Source organism: Megachile rotundata, chromosome 15 (assembly GCF_050947335.1).
Source record: "Megachile rotundata isolate GNS110a chromosome 15, iyMegRotu1, whole genome shotgun sequence".
Classification (NCBI taxonomy): domain Eukaryota; kingdom Metazoa; phylum Arthropoda; class Insecta; order Hymenoptera; family Megachilidae; genus Megachile; species Megachile rotundata.
In genome coordinates, this window is record NC_134997.1 from 2639832 (window position 1) to 2657101 (window position 17270).

The window sequence follows — 17270 nt, forward strand, 5'->3', positions numbered from 1 at the left end:
TGGGTGATCCGATATTGCCTCCTACAATTCCTCAGATTTTTATTTATCATAAAGGTTCGCGCGCGCGCCCGCGACGCGCCATCTACCAGTCAACGTCATTTTTAAGCATAAATAAAAGATAATTATATTTGCATTATACATAACTGTTAATTTTATTAAATTTGTATTACAAAACATTTATTTATTAAAGTACATAGGTATTCTATTTATATGTCAATTTTATAGGTAACGAATAGTTTGAATAAGTTAGGAAACATAATCGTGGCAATAATGGTATTCTTCGAAAAAATGTTTCAAACACAACGGTTTCCGACATTAAGTATATGTAATAATTGCTACGTCACCGCATATGTATATAGCATAGTGGTTCATTATGTGATGCATAGCAAAATTCTACTGTATTTGGAAAATGAGGTGGTCTTGACGATATGTATCCACTTTTATATCATGAACACTTAATGAAATTTTCAAATCGCGGTGAAGAAAACTGATTATGAACAAGTCATTGTAGTTTTGGAATGCTATCTCGTGTGTGGAGATTAATGTCTGTAACGAGGCATATTTTCACTTAGTTGCTTAGTTTTCTTTTATGCCTCATAACGAGGATCCCCCCGAATTGCCAGCCCCACTCCCCCGCCCAAGCGGACCCCCTCGCCGCTGGGGCAAGCGTGAGTGAGAGTATGCCGTGTGTTTCTTTATTTTTAATTGCGCACATTTTTTTCTGTTTAACCCCTTTTATATATTTATCCCCCCCCCCCCCCCCCCCCCTTCTGCCCCCATACACCGAGGAGCCATCGTCGTCCCCGGTCGTGGAGGAACCTCTCCCTGAGCGACGGAGGCGCGGGATGGGTCCACCAAAGAAGACACCGGCTGTCCGGTCGCGGCGCCACACAGTGGGCCAGAACGACGAATTAGCTGTTCACGGCCAATTGTAGCACTATTTGAAGACTTGAAACGAAAGTATAGCGGCCGCTGTGTCGTTCCAGCATTTAAAACAAGTATTATTATTACATTTAATCACACCGGATTATTTTCTTGCCGAAAAAATTAAAAATAAAACAAAAATAAGCGTTTGTTAGGAATCGCTATTATCGACCACATAGCACCGATCGGCCGTCGTGGCGCTATGTAGATCGCGAAACCCCCTCTCCTTATAGGTTCTAGCTATAAAGCGAGTCGCGTGAACAGAATTGTACCATCTTTTGTAGCAGAGCGAAATATAAGCAAAAATATTTAAAAAGAGCGAGTCTTGATTTCAATAAAATCATTCTGGTGCGTGAAGTTCCAATTCCTTTATTCACTGGAAAAGAACAAGAAATATTTCTGGCTTAAGATATAAACGGTTCGCCTACGACCATCACCGGCGTCAATTAAATCATCTTTTTTACCATCAAAAAACATTGGTCCTTCGAGCCGGATATTCGGAGTAATTACGGTGAGCTAATCCCTAAAATACTAATTACTAATCGGCTTAAATTCTAACGGGATTAACGGTTGTCTTTGACCGCCAGCGCTCAAAAACAAATACTGCAAGTCACTAACGGTCTTACTGTCTATTTTCCTTTTTTCTGGAGTCTCTGAAACAATGGACAAATTCGTTACGAAACAGCTCGATTTATTTAAACGAATAAAATCTACAGTTGCAAATATTGAAAAACTGGGAGCGGCGAAAATTACAAAGGGGGTGGTCAATGCTCGTCTGGAACTTCTGGAGAAAAACTGAACCGCTTTTTCCGAAACTCATAACGAGCTTTTAGATGTCTTCTCCAAGGAATCGGAGCACTTCTACTTCCAAGAAGACTATATCAGCATCGGGGAAGAAGCATACCTGTCGCAAAAGGCATATTTACTGGATCTCCAGGAGGAACTTTCTGCCGGTAAGAGCACTCCATCGCCAAATCCTTCGTCGCTGCGAGCCTTACCAAAAATAGTGCTTCCTGTTTTTTCGGGAGAATACAACAATTGGCTGAATTTCCGTGATCTCTTCCAATCGCACATCATCGATAACGACTCGCTCTCTCTTGTTGAAAAACTCCATTATCTGAAAACAAGTTTATCTGGTGAACCCGCTCTGTTGCTACAAAATATTTCCGTTACTGGTGATAATTTTGAGCGCGCCTGGCGGTTTATTACCGAAAGGTATCAAAATCTACGAGTGTTGATTCACGCCCAGCTCACTTCGTTAACATCTCACCCTACGATGAAGAAGGAGTCCGCACAAGAGTTGAAAGGGTTGGTTGACGGCACTACCGATTCGGTTCAAGCCCTCGAAGCTTTGAAGCGGCCAGTTAAGCATTGGGACGATTGGCTGGTCTTCGTCATCGCCGGAAAATTGGACCCCAAAACCAGGATGGCTTGGGAATCTCACGTCGGAGCGTCAACCGAACCTTCTACATTTGAAGAGCTCAGGACCTTCCTCATCACTAGAATAAGAGCGCTGGAGGCTGTGGAAGGTTCGGCCATTTCATCGGCGGCGTCCAGCGGTCCACCAGGAGCACCAAAGCTGGAAAGGGGAGCGTCGTTAAATTCCTATGCGCGCGTAAGGTCTCACGCTACGTCAACGTCCAGTCGCAACACTCAACGATGCGCCATTTGCAAGAAGGAGCATCCATTACTCTTTTGTTCAATATTTAAGGGCATGAATCCTCGAGAGAGGAAGCAGCTGGTCACAGAAAAGCACCTATGTTACAATTGTCTGGGTCCTCACTCTTCTACCGCGTGTAAGTCCACTAAGCGTTGCCAAGTATGCGTGGGTAAGCATCATACCTCTCTTCATTCGAACATTGAGCAATTTTCTGCCGCTGGTTCTTCTTCTTTAGTGCAGGTACCCAGGGCAAGTCCTGAGGTGGATAACGGTCGTAATTCAGAGCGAGCTGACACTTCCAGCAAGGTTATTCACTGCGCAACGACGTCCTGTTCCGTGACTGAGTCGATTTCGTTTATTTTAGCCACTGCGGAACTCGTGCTGGAGTCAGACCAGGGAAATCGAATGCTCGTCAGAGCTCTTATAGATCCCTGTTCAGAGGTTTCACTAGTAGAAGAAAGCGTCGCTCAAATCTTGAAACTTTCCAAAATTCCAGACAAAATCCCGGTAATTGGTGTTGGAAAGACAGACCTTCACTAAAGATAGGGTTTCTTTTCGTTTATATTCTCGTTATGACGAATCCACTTCATATAATTTGACCGCTTACGTGCTTCCTCGATTATCAGCGTATCAGAACAGAACTTCATCAAGTCCAGTCGCGTTTTCGCATCTTCAAGGGTTAAAACTGGCGGATCCGAATTTTCAATCATTCCGACGCGTAAACGTTATATTGGGAGCGGGAATATACGCTCAGATTATTCGGTCCGGTTTAATACAAGGTCCCCCAAATACTCCAATAGCTCAGGCTACTTCACTTGGGTGGATATTAACGGGACCCTTACTCTACCCCTAAAACAATAAAGCCGAATCACATCAGGCAATATCTTTACAGTGTTCATTAATGGATCCGGACTTAACAGAAACACTCACCAAGTTCTGGAAGCTCGAGGAAGTCCCTTCCAACTCAAAACAGCTCACTAGCGAGGAACAGGCGTGCGAGGATCACTTCCGAAAAACACATTCTCGGGACGCTTCGGGGAGATACACCGTGTTTCTGCCATTCAAATCTTCACCTTCTCTTCTGGGTGAGAGCAAACGAGCCGCTATCTCTTTCTTCGCGAAGTTAGAAACGCGCTTCAATTCAAATCCATCACTATAAAAAGAATATTGCGATTTTATTAAAGAATATGAGTCGCTAGAACACATGAAGCGCGTGCCGGAGCAAGAAATTTTCAGTTCAAACTATTATTTGCCTCATCACGGTGTGTGGCGTCAAGCTAGCGCGACTACTAAACTTAGAGTCGTGTTTAACGCCTCGCACAACAGCACTTCAGGTCTGTCTTTAAACGACCTGGTACATACTGGTCCAAATCTATTACCGGAAGTTTTTTCTATTCTATTACGCTGGCGCAGACATGCTGTAGCTTTCGCGGCGGACATTGAGAAAATGTATCGTCAAATTCGGGTATCTCAAGCAGATTGTGAGTTTCAAAAAATTGTTTGGCGAAATTCTCCTAATTCTCAACTCTCTACTTACAAACTTTTAACAGTTACTTACGGCATGGCATGCGCTCCATTTCTGGCCATTCGTACTTTACATCAGTTAAGTACAGACGAAAAAGAGGCTTATCCGCTGGCAGCTCCTTGTCTTTTGCACGACACCTACGTCGATGACGTAGTATCTGGATCTAACACTCTGGAAGAAGCCATTCTCCTTAGTCAACAATTAATTGCGTTGTTAAGGGCGGGCGGCTTTAAACTTAGAAAATGGGTATCTAATAATCCCGATCTTTTAAAAAACTTACCAGCGGATTACCTTGCTTCTTCCTCTAATCTTGTGTGCAACTTTGACGCAGTTTCGAGTCTCCTTGGTTTGGTTGGAACACTTCCTCGGATTGCTTTATTTTCAATCCTCAACCTCGAAATCTTACTGGACGCATAACTAAAAGAACAGTTTTTAGTGAAATCTCAGGATTGTTCGACCCACTAGGTCTTCTGGCTCCTGTAGTAATTCTCGCAAAAATCTTTATGGAGTCGCTTTGGCTGCTGAGTTTAAATTGGGATGATCCTCTGCCCAACCCTCAAAGGGATTTCTGATTAACTTACCTGTCGGAGTTGAGCGCTCTTTCCTCGCTTCGGATACCTCGCTGGCTTTCTATTTCATCTAACAATAATATTCTTCAATTGCACGGATTTGCTGACGCGTCCGAAAGAGCCTATGCTGCGGTCATTTATATACGGCTCTTGTCCCAGCATCCCGAAGCTACACCCACGATGACACTCGTGGCAGCTAAAACGCGAGTAGCTCCTTTGAAACAAGTATCGCTGCCTAGACTCGAACTATGCGCAGCTACCCTACTGGTTAGGCTTATAAAAAGTGTTAGAGATACTCTTTCTTTACATACCTGTGAACTTCATCTCTGGTCTGACTCCACCATAGTTCTTAGTTGGCTTAGTTGGTTCCTTCTAAATGGAAGACGTTCGTCGCCAATCGGATCTCAGAGATCCAGACATCGGTGCCTCATGCAGTCTGGCGTCATATTCCGTCGGCAGAAAACCCGGCCGACTTAGCTTCTCGTGGTCTTTCAGGAAAAAAGTTGGGGTCAAATAGTATTTGGTGGAAGGGACCTACCTTTTTGTCCCAACATAATCCTGATCTGAATAATTACCTTCTCTCGAACTTAGTCACGGATAAGGAAGCTCGGAACTCAAAGTTAGTCTGTTCCACGGTCACTAGTTCCTCCTTCTTGGAGGAGTTTATATCTCGATATTCATCTATGGATAAATTGTGTAGAATAACTTGCTGGTGTCTTCGCTTCGGGAAAAGAAACAGACAGAATTGTTTACCTCAGCTTACTACGAATATTGGTGTTGATGAATTACTGAATGCGCGACTTACCTTAATTAGATGTATACAAAACATAGAGTTTTCAGAAGAAAGGGCTTTACTTAACCAGTCTGCTTCTATCTTTCGTGGACCATTGAGCAGACTGAACCCCTTTTTGGACGAAAAGGGAATTCTTCGCGTCGGAGGAAGATTAAAACATTCACTACTGGACTTTAATGAAAAACATCCCATTATTCTTCCTAAAAGGGGACACTTCACTACACTGATCATTCGCGAAGCTCACTTGAGAACCTTGCACGGCGGAGTACAACTTACTTTGGGGTTTCTTCGTCAACGATACTGGATCCTCTGTGGACGTCGTGCTGTTCGGACCTACGTATTTTCGTGCGTTACTTGCTGGCGATGGCGCGCGAAAATTGCCGAACAGCAAATGGGTAATCTTCCTCACGATCGCGTGCGACCGTCTAGACCAGTGGTCGGCAAACTTATTAGCCAAAGAGCCAAATATGAACATTACAACAATTTTAAAAAAAATTGGGAGCCAAATCTGCTTGTTTAGTAAACTTTTATAGCACTAAATAAGTAGTACGCTAAATAAAACTAAATTTCATACTTAATAAATATTTATTAATGCGAACAATGTGCTTGCATCTCCTTGGAAAGTTTGAGTAAGTCAGGTTTGTATGTTGTTGTTTTTAATTTTAGGCATGATTCCAAGTTCTCATCAATAAGACGACTTCTCAGTTTACTCTTGATAATGTTCATGCTTGAAAAAGATTGTTCGCATATATATGTAGAACCGAAAAAGGAAAGAACAGCAAACGCGAACTTTTTCAGCTGATCGTAAGAGTCAGGAATACTATTCCAAGCGTTGAAAATGATCATGTCTTCCTTCTCCAGGTCATTCAAAGCAGACCACTTGTGTTGTGAACTAAGATCACATTTTTTCTTCTCCAATATTTCCAATTCAACACAAAGACGTTCGAATTTAGAGCGCCATATCTCCTTGTTTTTTAAATCCAGCAATTGTATTTCAAAGCTACCAATGTCAATTTCAAAAGGAGCAAATTTCAACTCGGTTATCGTAGCATTAAGAGGATTTTTGACAAATGCTAAAGTTGCTCTGCTGTTTTTAAATTCCTGAAACCTGCTGATAAATGCTTCCCTCATATTTAAAATTATTGTTTTAAAATGGTGTTTATCAATAGAGGAATTATTTTCTTGGCGATGCTTCAGCAAGCTCGGAAAGTGAAACAATGTTTCCCTTTCAAAATCCTGAGCAAAAATGGATAATTTGTTTTCGAATGTTATTACTTCTTCTAACATCGAAAAAATTAAGTTTCCTTTCCCTTGTAGTTTACGATTAAGCTGATTTAGATGAGACGTAACGTCTACCATGAAATAAAAGTTTTGGATCCACTGATCGTCTGTTAGTTCTGGATAGTGAACGCCCTTCTCACGGGGAAATGCTTTAATTTCCGGAAAAATGGACGCGAAACGTTTTAAAACGTTCCCTCTTGATAACCAACGCACCTTGTTATGAAGCAGAAGATCAGCGTACTCACTCTCCATTTCAAATAAAAATTCTTTGAATTGGCGATGATTAAGAGCTTTAGCTAAAATGGAGTTGATAATGGTAATCACTAATTCCATAACTTTACAAATTTCATCCGGAAATGTTTGCGCACAAAGCGCTTCTTGGTGAATGATACAATGGTAAACAAGTATCTCGTGATTAATTTTTTCTTTCAAAATAGCAACAAACCCTTTTCTTACGCCGGTCATACTTTTGGCCCCATCTGTTGAAATCGACACAATTTTATCGAGGGGAATATGATGTTTATCCATACACTCCATTACAGCATTTGCGATATCTTCTCCACGCGTCTGACCTTTGAGTGGTAATAATCCTAAAAGTTCTTCTTTAGGGCCTGAATGAGACATAAATCTTACAAAAAGTGTATCATTTATGTCACAAGACTCGTCAACTGCTATTGATAAAGCCGAAACCAATTTCAGATCTTCGATATGCTGGGTGGTTATATTCGAACACATTTTAATTGTTCTATCTTTAATGGTTTTGGCAGACAATGGTAACTCTTTAATTCTTTTCAGAATATTTGCTTTGTTTTTAAAATCCCGAAATAGCTCTTCAGATGCATTTATAAAACAATTTTTTATGTATTCACCGTCTGTGTACGGTTTCCCTCTCTTAGCAATCTCTTGGCTAATAACAAAACTTGCCATATTAATATTGCTGGAAGATTGCATCCAGTTATTAAACACAGAATTTGACGACTCTTGACTCTTCTGAAGTTCCTCAACTGCTTTCTTCCTTGCATCACCGGTGGGATATTTAGTGCTAAATGACGCGTGCTTTCTTGTAAAGTGTCTCTCTAAATTTGACTTCTTGTTATGCGCGAATTTCTCCTTACAAATAAGACATGTCGGAAGTCCATTCAAGTTTTGAATAAACGCAAAATTCTCGGTCCACTTAACTTTAAATTCGCGGTTTTCATCTTCCGTTTTTCTTTGCTTTTTTTTTGTAGCCATGTTAATTGGAGTGTCTATAAAAATATTCCAAATATATTTTTTTCTAAAGCCACCAGTACAAAATTATTATCATTATTAAATTAATGAAAATAAAAATGAAAAAAAATCTTTTTAAAAAATACAATTTTATTAATATAAAATATAACTACACTGTTCCAACCGTTGGAACACGGTACGTGAGAATTCTGCTTGGAGAGTTTATGATAGGTCCGCGACAAAGGCTATTTTTGAGAAAGACTTTTTCCTTACTTCCTGCAATACTCATTTACCTTTTTCGTACAATAGCGTTAAATTTTTAGTTTCGTTTCGTCCTCGATAGCCAATTCCTGTCATAAATTCGGTAATTCTGAAGGGTCATTTCGACGGTACATTCGTTACGGTACTTTACGGCCATCGGGCCTGAGACCCAGAGGAAAAACCCCGGCGTTGCCGGACTTGCAGATTTCTCACGTACGCTCTGGTACCGTCCCACCCTCCTAAAGAAACGCGCTAAGGGCGTAACGGAAGGGTGGGAGAAAGTCAAGGGACACGTTGATTGGAAAATCAAAAATCGAATGATGACCAATCAGCGTGTTTCCAAAACTTTCGCCAGGGCTCCTTAGCTCGCGCGATCGAGAGCTAAGGACAGAACACATCGTACGACAGAACCTTTTTATCATTCGGACAGAACATCTCGCGCATTCGAAGAGAACACAACTTTCGATAAGTCAACGTTACGGACTTAAACATTTTCCGGAGTCAATCGTTCGGACTCCCTTTGAATTACTGCTCGAAAGTTAATTCCGCAGAGCAGCGCGTCGCGAAGGATCGTAGCCAAACGAGCCACGGGATTTACGACCTCGTGGCACGGAGTTAAAAAATCCGTGCGATCAGTTCGCGACGTGAGTAACTTCGTACGAGCGGTTACATTTTTTTGGTCCTTCGAGCCGGATCCTCGACCTATAGACATAAGTGCATTTAGTGATCCGCGACACGAGTGATCGAAAAAGTGCCAATATAGTGGGATCCGGTCTACATCCAAACGAAGGAGAAGACACTAGAAGAAGAGATATACTCGAGAGTTACTACTCCGGAACGCAGCCATCGACCACATCTGGAGCTGATTTCGACAAGGAGCCCGGACGATCCAGAGACGATCAGCAGCATCCAGTCAAAGGTAGGCTCGTTAAGATAATCACCGATCAATTCCGCATCGATTTTTCCTTTCCTTGAACGCTATCGATCAACATGGCAACTGCTTCAAATGTTTCCGACGGAACCGCGACACGGATTCGCGATATTAAACAAATGCGTCGAACGTTTAAATCACAAATAACAACATTCGGAACGTGGTTGGATAAATACAAAGATTCCGTACTTGAACGAACTAAATTACGCGAACGTACGCAGCGTATACGGAATCAATTCGAATCTTTTAATCGGGGCCAAGACGAATTAGCGCGATTGGAAAATTTCGAAGAAGCCGAAGCCGAGCGAGACGCAACGACGAACATCTATGACGATATACTTTGCAAAGCGGTAGTGCTGTATGAACAGTTGACAACAGTCGCGTCAACATCGAATTCCGCGGATTCACCTGCGAGCGCGTGTAATTCGCCAACGCCGTTTTCTCCCTCTTCGGATTCTCTCTCGGTCAACTTACCGAAGATTGACTTACCAAAATTCGACGGGACTCTCGAAAAATGGGTTACTTTTAAAGATTCGTTCGATAATCTAATTCACAAACAATCCGGACTAAGCGGTATAAAAAAATTTCATTACTTACGACTATCGTTATCTGGGAAAGCCGAAAATGTTATCGCAGCATTTACGATCTCAGAAGAGACTTACGAAGCCGCTTGGAAACACTTAAACGAAGTATATGACAATAAACGTGCTTTAGTTTTCCGTCACGCGACTCTCTTACGAGAAACCCCGCACATGGCCGATGATTCGTCCGAGTCACTCCGCGACCTCGCGAATCATATGCAATTGCAGATTCGGTCACTGCAAGCGCTCGGTAGGACGTGGGAGGACATCGCGAATGATTTCGCGGCAAGCGTAGCGATTTCGAGGATGACCACGGACACACGACGAGCTTGGGAACGAACGCTTACCGATACCGAAGTACCCAAGATCGATGATATCTTTAAATATTTGCTGAATGCGTCGCATCAATCAAAAGATTTTGATTGCGCACCGAGCAAACCGCGACCATCACCGATATACCATCAGACGCCTTCCAACGCGCGAACGATCATCACGCGCTCCCAATTCAACCGCGCACATCCGCCGTCATCACCGCCGCAACATTCGAGGCGACAAACATATGTAACGAGTACGCCACGAAAAACTCCTACGCCGCCGTCGTCTCCGCGTACTCAACGCCGAGTTACCCCGCCGTCGCAAGCGTCACAAACTCGTTCAACATGTAAATGCCAAATTTGCGACGAAGGGCACGCAATTTTTCAATGCCCGCAATTCTTCAAATTGCCTGTGTCGCGTCGCATTGACACAGTTCGAAGGGCACATTTGTGTTTAAATTGCCTGCAACCTGGCCATCAGGCGGAAGACTGTAAAAGCGGACGATGCCGTGTATGTAACCAACGACATAACACGAAATTACATAAGGATTCACCGGACGAACAGGAATCTTGACTAGGGTTCGCGCGCAAACCAATCGAACCGCGAAATTCTCCGAGCGTCGTCGTCAACCGGCCTACAACCGAACTATTGGCTACCGCGATCGTTCAAGTGCTAGATCGCGATAAAAAACCAGTAGAATGTAGGACTCTGATCGACACGTGTTCGAGCGCGAATTTTATCACAAACGACTTGGCGACGAAATTACGGCTTCCGATTAAGAAGATTTCCACGACGATCGAAGCGTTGAACCAATTGAACACCGTTGCGAATCAATTGGTTTCAACTACCATAAAATCGCGACTTTCGAACTTCAAACGGGATTTAACGTTCTTTATAATTCCGCGAATATCGGGACCGACGCCGGATGAGTACATTGATCGCTCGAAGATTACGATTCCGGCGAATATCAAACTCGCAGATCCATCGTTTCATCGACCGGCGAACGTGGATATGTTGATCGGCACCGGCCCTGCGTTGTCATCATTAAGCATCGGACAGCACAGCCTCTCTCCGCTGAAAGGACTCGATCTTGTCCTCCAGAAGACGCAGTTTGGATGGGTCATCGGGGGGAGTGTGATGACAAAGGCAACGCGCAGCAAACATCAGACGCATCTTATCACCCCGAATTTCGATCTGCAACGATTCTGGGAGTTAGAAGAAGGACCTCGAACGCGACATTTTTCGGCCGAAGAGCAAGATTGCGAACAACATTTCGTGAACCATGTAACACGTGACATCACCGGACGATACATCGTAGCTCTTCCTTTCAACGAGAAGAAACAACAGATTGGCGAATCTCGGTCGCGCGCCATGAACCGTTTCATTTCTCTCGAGCGCCGATTTAAACGGGATCTAAATTTAAAACGCGAGTATTCGAACGTGATCGAAGAATATCTCCGATTAGGCCACATGAGCGAGGTAAAACCGTGCGATACCGAAGGTTTCTACCTGCCTCACCACGCGGTCATAAAACCTTCTAGCGCGACGACGAAGGTTCGCGTTGTATTTGACGGATCGGCCAAATCCAGTAGCGGCGTATCATTGAACGACGCGTTAATGATCGGTCCTACTATACAGGATGACCTGTTTACGTTATTATTAAGATTTAGAACATATACGTACGTAATCACCGGAGATATCGAAAAGATGTATCGCCAATTCCTCGTTCGACCAGAGGATCGCGCTTATCAACGGATTTTATGGCGGGATAGAAGCGGACTCGTTAAGACATTCGAAATTAACGTCGTCACGTTCGGGCTTTCGTCTGCTCCTTTCCTGGCGATTCGAGGAGTCCATCAACTCGCGGACGACGAACGAACATATTTTCCGGAAGCATCAGTCATCTTGAAGCGCGACTTGTATGTTGATGACCTTCTGTCAGGTGCGAATACGATAGAAGAGGCCAAAAACATACAAACCAAGATCAGCGAACTGCTCAAAAGGGGAGGTCTAAACATTAGGCAATGGGCCTCAAACGAACCTGCGCTTCTGAAAGGATTGACCGAGGAGCAGCTTCACCCGAAGATTTTAGGTGACTCAGCTGTAATGAAGACTTTAGGGTTATCATGGGATGCAAGAAACGACACTATCCGATATTCAGTCGAAGTATCATTCAACCAGAAGATCACCAAGGGGACCATCTTGTCGACAATCGCGAAGATCTTCGATCCTTTAGGACTTGTTGGCCCTGTTACCATCCTCGCCAAAATTTTAATGCAACGACTGTGGCAACTCAAAGTTGATTGGGACGAATCGTTGCCCGCTAGTCTCCACACCGAGTGGACTACATACGCATCGCAGTTACAGGCCCTGAACAACCTTGAATTCGACCGTCACGTGTTGTCCAGGAATTATTATCGTATCGAACTCCATGGGTTTTGTGACGCCAGCGAACGAGCCTATGGTGCCTGTTTATACGCACGTACGATAAGCAATGTGGGTCATGTCGAAACTCATTTGCTTTGCGCGAAATCACGCGTTGCGCCTTTAAAATCTGTTACGCTCGCACGGCTAGAATTATGTAGCGCCACACTTCTCGCGACTCTATATGCCACCGTTCGAAAGGCAATATTAAGCGATATCGAGGAGGTATTTCTATGGACGGATTCTTCTATAGTTCTTAATTGGATTAACAAAGAAGCTTGCGCGTTAAAAACGTTCGTGGCTAACCGCGTAGCCGATATTCAAGAAAAAACCGATGCAAAAATGTGGCGGCACATCAAATCGGAACACAATCCGGCCGATTTGATTTCACGAGGAATCATGCCTGCACAATTCCAAAACAACACACTTTGGTTACATGGTCCGGAATGGCTCGCGTCCGATCAAGCGAGATGGCCAGAATCAAAAGTTAATGTACTAAGCGACGTACCTGAATTAAAAAAGGTTACGTGCATGGCAAGCTCAATCGTTCAGAGCGATGAAATATTTACGCGTTATTCGTGTTTCGCGAAACTTACGCGAATCGTCGCGTACTGTTTACGTTTTCGTCGACGAAACGTTGGACCGCTGACCGTTCAAGAAATGGAGGAGGCTAGGCTACGCGTCGTACAGCTGCTGCAATCCACAGCATTTCATCAGGATATAAAGGATCTCAAAACCGGAAGGCTTCATTCGAAGAGCAAACTGAGATCTCTTAACCCCTTCATCGACGATCGGGGACTATTGCGTGTCGGAGGTCGCCTACAAAACTCTGATATCCCGTTCGAGCAAAAACACCCGATCTTGCTGCCAAAGGGAAATCACGTCACCGAGCTGATTATTCGAGACGCCCATATTCGTAATCATCACGCCGGCATAACATCAACATTGCACTACGTACGACAGGTGTATTGGCCCATTGACGGGAAGAATACAACGCGTAAGGTCATTCGACGGTGCGTCAAGTGCTTTCGCGTTAATCCGCCAACTACTCATTATGTTATGGGTAACCTACCTGCGGCGCGTGTCACGGCAGGTCGACCGTTCAGTACCTGCGGCGTAGACTATTGCGGACCTTTTTACGTAAAGGAGCGGCGCTACCGAAATCGGGCCCGAGTGAAGGTGTATGTTGCCGTTTTTACCTGTTTCGCAACGAAGGCAGTGCACCTCGAAGTAGTCGGCGATCTCACTACGGAAGCATTCATTGCGGCTTTAAAACGTTTTATTGCGCGGCGCGGACTCTGTCGCAATATTTACTCCGATAACGCGACGAATTTTGTCGGAGCAGACAATGAATTGAAGGCATTGTATCGATCATTGTCAAAGGACGAGCAGCTACATAAATTCGTGACGGACAAATCGATTTCGTGGCATTTCATTCCGGCTTTATCACCGCATTTCGGCGGCTTATGGAAAGCTGCGGTGAAGTCCTTCAAGCACCACGTCAGACGAGTGGTGGGTGACGAGTTGTTTACATTAGAGCAGTTTAACACTTTCGTCATCGAGATCGAAGCGATTCTAAATTCCAGACCCCTTACTCCTCTCTCCGCAGATCCCAATGATCCATCAGCTCTTACCCCTGGTCATTTCCTGATCGGTGATCACTTAACGGGTGCTATTGAGACTGATTTCAGCGAAACACCAGCCAATCGATTATCCACCTGGCAGCATATCCAGAAGGTCAAACAACACTTCTGGACCAGGTGGCATAAAGAATACATCAACCACTTGAACGTGCGAAATAAGTGGACATCAGGAGGGCACAACATTCGCGAGGGGACCATCGTGGTATTAAAAGAGGATCATCTTCCTCCTCTAGCCTGGCAGCTAGGGAGAGTAGAAGCCACACATCCTGGAGCTGACGGAATCATCCGAGCGGTCACCGTGCGGACGAGCCATGGACGTTACAAACGAAACGTCAAACACTTGGCACCTCTTCCGATCGAAGAAGAGGACATCCCATCATCGCGGGACCAGATGACATCGAACCCCTAGATCGAGCGATATCTTGATGAACACGGTCCATCAACGGGGGGGAGCATGTTCCAACCGTTGGAACACGGTACGTGAGAATTCTGCTTGGAGAGTTTATGATAGGTCCGCGACAAAGGCTATTTTTGAGAAAGACTTTTTCCTTACTTCCTGCAATACTCATTTACCTTTTTCGTACAATAGCGTTAAATTTTTAGTTTCGTTTCGTCCTCGATAGCCAATTCCTGTCATAAATTCGGTAATTCTGAAGGGTCATTTCGACGGTACATTCGTTACGGTACTTTACGGCCATCGGGCCTGAGACCCAGAGGAAAAACCCCGGCGTTGCCGGACTTGCAGATTTCTCACGTACGCTCTGGTACCGTCCCACCCTCCTAAAGAAACGCGCTAAGGGCGTAACGGAAGGGTGGGAGAAAGTCAAGGGACACGTTGATTGGAAAATCAAAAATCGAATGATGACCAATCAGCGTGTTTCCAAAACTTTCGCCAGGGCTCCTTAGCTCGCGCGATCGAGAGCTAAGGACAGAACACATCGTACGACAGAACCTTTTTATCATTCGGACAGAACATCTCGCGCATTCGAAGAGAACACAACTTTCGATAAGTCAACGTTACGGACTTAAACATTTTCCGGAGTCAATCGTTCGGACTCCCTTTGAATTACTGCTCGAAAGTTAATTCCGCAGAGCAGCGCGTCGCGAAGGATCGTAGCCAAACGAGCCACGGGATTTACGACCTCGTGGCACGGAGTTAAAAAATCCGTGCGATCAGTTCGCGACGTGAGTAACTTCGTACGAGCGGTTACATGCACTAAAAAGAAAAAAATAATTTTCCATCATCAGAATAACAAAACTTTTAATATGACCAAATATGGAAGAAAACTTCCAAAATTTGGACAAATAGAAGTTATCGAAAAATCGATTACAAATTTTGTACCGGAACCACAAACATACATAGCAGGTGTAATAAAATCGTATAAAAGTACCTGTAAGATGTGCAGCTAGATTGAAAAATACAACTTTTTAATAAGACAAAACTGTTTACACTGCAACTGCTGGTCTGTGATGCCAATTTGTACCCCACTACTTTAGAAAAAGTATACGCGCGCATGCTTGTGGTGCTTTTGTTTCACACCGGAGTACGCCGAAAACATATGAACTATTTCAGCCGGTAGCTTGTACATGGTTTGTGTTTACGTTTACGAAAACTGATAAAATTAAACTCGATGTTCGTTACGTATTTTTACAACAATATAAAATTTTAATTACCTATCTATCTTTTAACTTAAACAAAAAAATTATACATGTTCTCAATTTATAGAAGAATTTTAATTTATCAAAATAAGATGTAATTATTTTCTTATCCAGTTTTTTTTTAAATGAAAATATTATTGCGCCTTCCGTGGATTGTATTTATGCCAGAGCAGCACTTAATGAGCGAAAGAGCCACATGCGGCTCTGAAGCCGCACTTTGCCGACCACTGGTCTAGACCATTCATTAATACTGGTATTGACTACGCCGGGCCGTTCGTTATAAAAACTAGTCCGGGTCGGTGTTTACGTTCTTGGAAAGCCTATGTAGCAGTCTTTGTCTGCTTAGCTTCTCGCGCGGTACATCTCGAGCTGGTATCGGATTACACAACAGACGCTTTCCTCGCCGCGTACCGGCGCTTTGTATCTCGACGAGGAATATGTTCCCTTATTCGCAGCGACCAAGGAACAACCTTTATCGGCACTCAACGAGAGCTTTATCGTCTCTTTCAAACTGCGCAAATCGAATGGTCGACAGTAGCGAATAATTTAGCTAAAGAGGGAACTGTGTGGCAATTCAATTCCCCATCTGCTCCCCACTTCGGGGGCATTTGGGAAGCGGCCGTCAAATCGCTAAAATTCCATCTTAGGCGGGTAGTGGGAGATACTTTTCTGACTTTTGAGGAATTTACCACTGTTTTAGCGCAGATCGAAGCTTGCCTCAATTCGCGTCCGTTAGCGCCTCTTGGGGATAGCGCAGATTCTTTTGATTTTCTCACACCAGGTCACTTTTTAATAGGAGGTTCTCGTTGGCAGCTCGTGCAGCAGATGCGGGATCATTTCTGGCGGCGCTGGGCGGCAGAATACCTGCACTCTCTTCAAACTCGAAGCAAATGGTCTCAGCCTCAACCAAACGTGAAGCCTGGAGATCTCTGCCTAATCACGTCAGAAATCACTCCTCCAACCAAATGGCCGATTGGAAGCATCACCGAGGTCTACCCAGGCTCCGATGGCAAGGTTCGCGTCGTCCTCGTACGAACCCCGCAAACAACTTTAAAACGGCCCGTAGCGAAACTATGTCTGTTCCCCGAAACGCAAACGAGCGACTAACTATCTGTATTCGTTCGTTATCTCGACGAAGGCGGGCGGTAATGTTAGGAATCGCTATTATCGACCACATAGCACCAATCGGCCGTCGTGGCGCTATGTAGATCGCGAAACCCCCTCTCCTTATAGGTTCTAGCTATAAAGCGAGTCGCGAGAACAGAATTGTACTATCTTTTGCAGGTATAAAATCGCTAAAATAATGTAAAAAATTGTAAAAATAAGATATTTTTAATAAAAATGATGATTGCCCCTCTTCACAGGAGGTGATGTTAAATTATATATCTAATAAACATTGCAACAAACAACAAATTCCAAAAACACGTATCCTCTATTTTTGTCCATAGTTTACGTACACGAAGTTGCAAAAAAATAGATCAACATTTAGTGCAAA

General features: G+C 43.9%; 3 protein-coding genes across 14 annotated transcripts; 2 read left to right on the forward strand and 1 right to left on the reverse strand.

Moving 5' to 3' along the window:
- Nucleotides 1–756: 756 nt before the first annotated feature.
- On the reverse strand, nucleotides 757–16572 carry LOC105664040 (general transcription factor II-I repeat domain-containing protein 2-like). 12 transcript variants are annotated; one of them, XM_076540735.1, is made up of 11 exons: nucleotides 15328–16572; nucleotides 5254–8130; nucleotides 4990–5166; nucleotides 4691–4874; nucleotides 4390–4526; nucleotides 4143–4280; nucleotides 3515–3737; nucleotides 2767–3433; nucleotides 2134–2503; nucleotides 1829–2041; nucleotides 757–1577 (listed from the first exon to the last, which is right to left on the reverse strand). In XM_076540735.1, exon 2 carries the CDS (start codon nucleotides 7983–7985, stop codon nucleotides 6060–6062), a length of 1926 nt encoding a protein of 641 aa, XP_076396850.1. In that variant the 5' UTR covers nucleotides 7986–8130; nucleotides 15328–16572; the 3' UTR covers nucleotides 757–1577; nucleotides 1829–2041; nucleotides 2134–2503; nucleotides 2767–3433; nucleotides 3515–3737; nucleotides 4143–4280; nucleotides 4390–4526; nucleotides 4691–4874; nucleotides 4990–5166; nucleotides 5254–6059. The 12 variants fall into 12 exon arrangements, with proteins under 12 accessions (XP_076396850.1, XP_076396847.1, XP_076396843.1 ...); XM_076540732.1 differs by having other exon boundaries at nucleotides 1678–2041; XM_076540728.1 differs by lacking the exon at nucleotides 757–1577 and having other exon boundaries at nucleotides 1599–2041; nucleotides 5254–5642; nucleotides 5748–8130.
- Nucleotides 1586–4681, forward strand: LOC143265914 (uncharacterized). The gene is made up of 6 exons (XM_076540574.1): nucleotides 1586–1693; nucleotides 1772–3091; nucleotides 3477–3669; nucleotides 3769–4065; nucleotides 4135–4455; nucleotides 4557–4681. Exons 1-6 carry the CDS (start codon nucleotides 1586–1588, stop codon nucleotides 4679–4681), a joined length of 2364 nt encoding a protein of 787 aa, XP_076396689.1.
- LOC143265915 (uncharacterized) lies at nucleotides 11061–14525 on the forward strand. The gene has a single exon (XM_076540575.1). It carries the CDS (start codon nucleotides 11061–11063, stop codon nucleotides 14523–14525), a length of 3465 nt encoding a protein of 1154 aa, XP_076396690.1.
- Nucleotides 16573–17270: the final 698 nt, after the last annotated feature.

What these genes read in the sequence shown, in the direction of transcription:
- LOC143265915 (XM_076540575.1), top strand. Translation starts at nt 11,061, where the DNA reads ATGTTGATCGGCACCGGCCCTGCGTTGTCATCATTAAGCATCGGACAG.
- LOC143265914 (XM_076540574.1), top strand. Translation starts at nt 1,586, where the DNA reads ATGGACAAATTCGTTACGAAACAGCTCGATTTATTTAAACGAATAAAA. An exon ending in AAATTCCAGACAAAATCCCG is followed by an intron (nt 3,092 to 3,476) that starts GTAATTGGTGTT and finishes ATATCTTTACAG; the next exon opens with TGTTCATTAATGGATCCGGA. An exon ending in CGCAGTTTCGAGTCTCCTTG is followed by an intron (nt 4,456 to 4,556) that starts GTTTGGTTGGAA and finishes GTGAAATCTCAG; the next exon opens with GATTGTTCGACCCACTAGGT.
- LOC105664040 (XM_076540735.1), bottom strand. Translation starts at nt 7,985, where the DNA reads ATGGCTACAAAAAAAAAGCAAAGAAAAACGGAAGATGAAAACCGCGAA.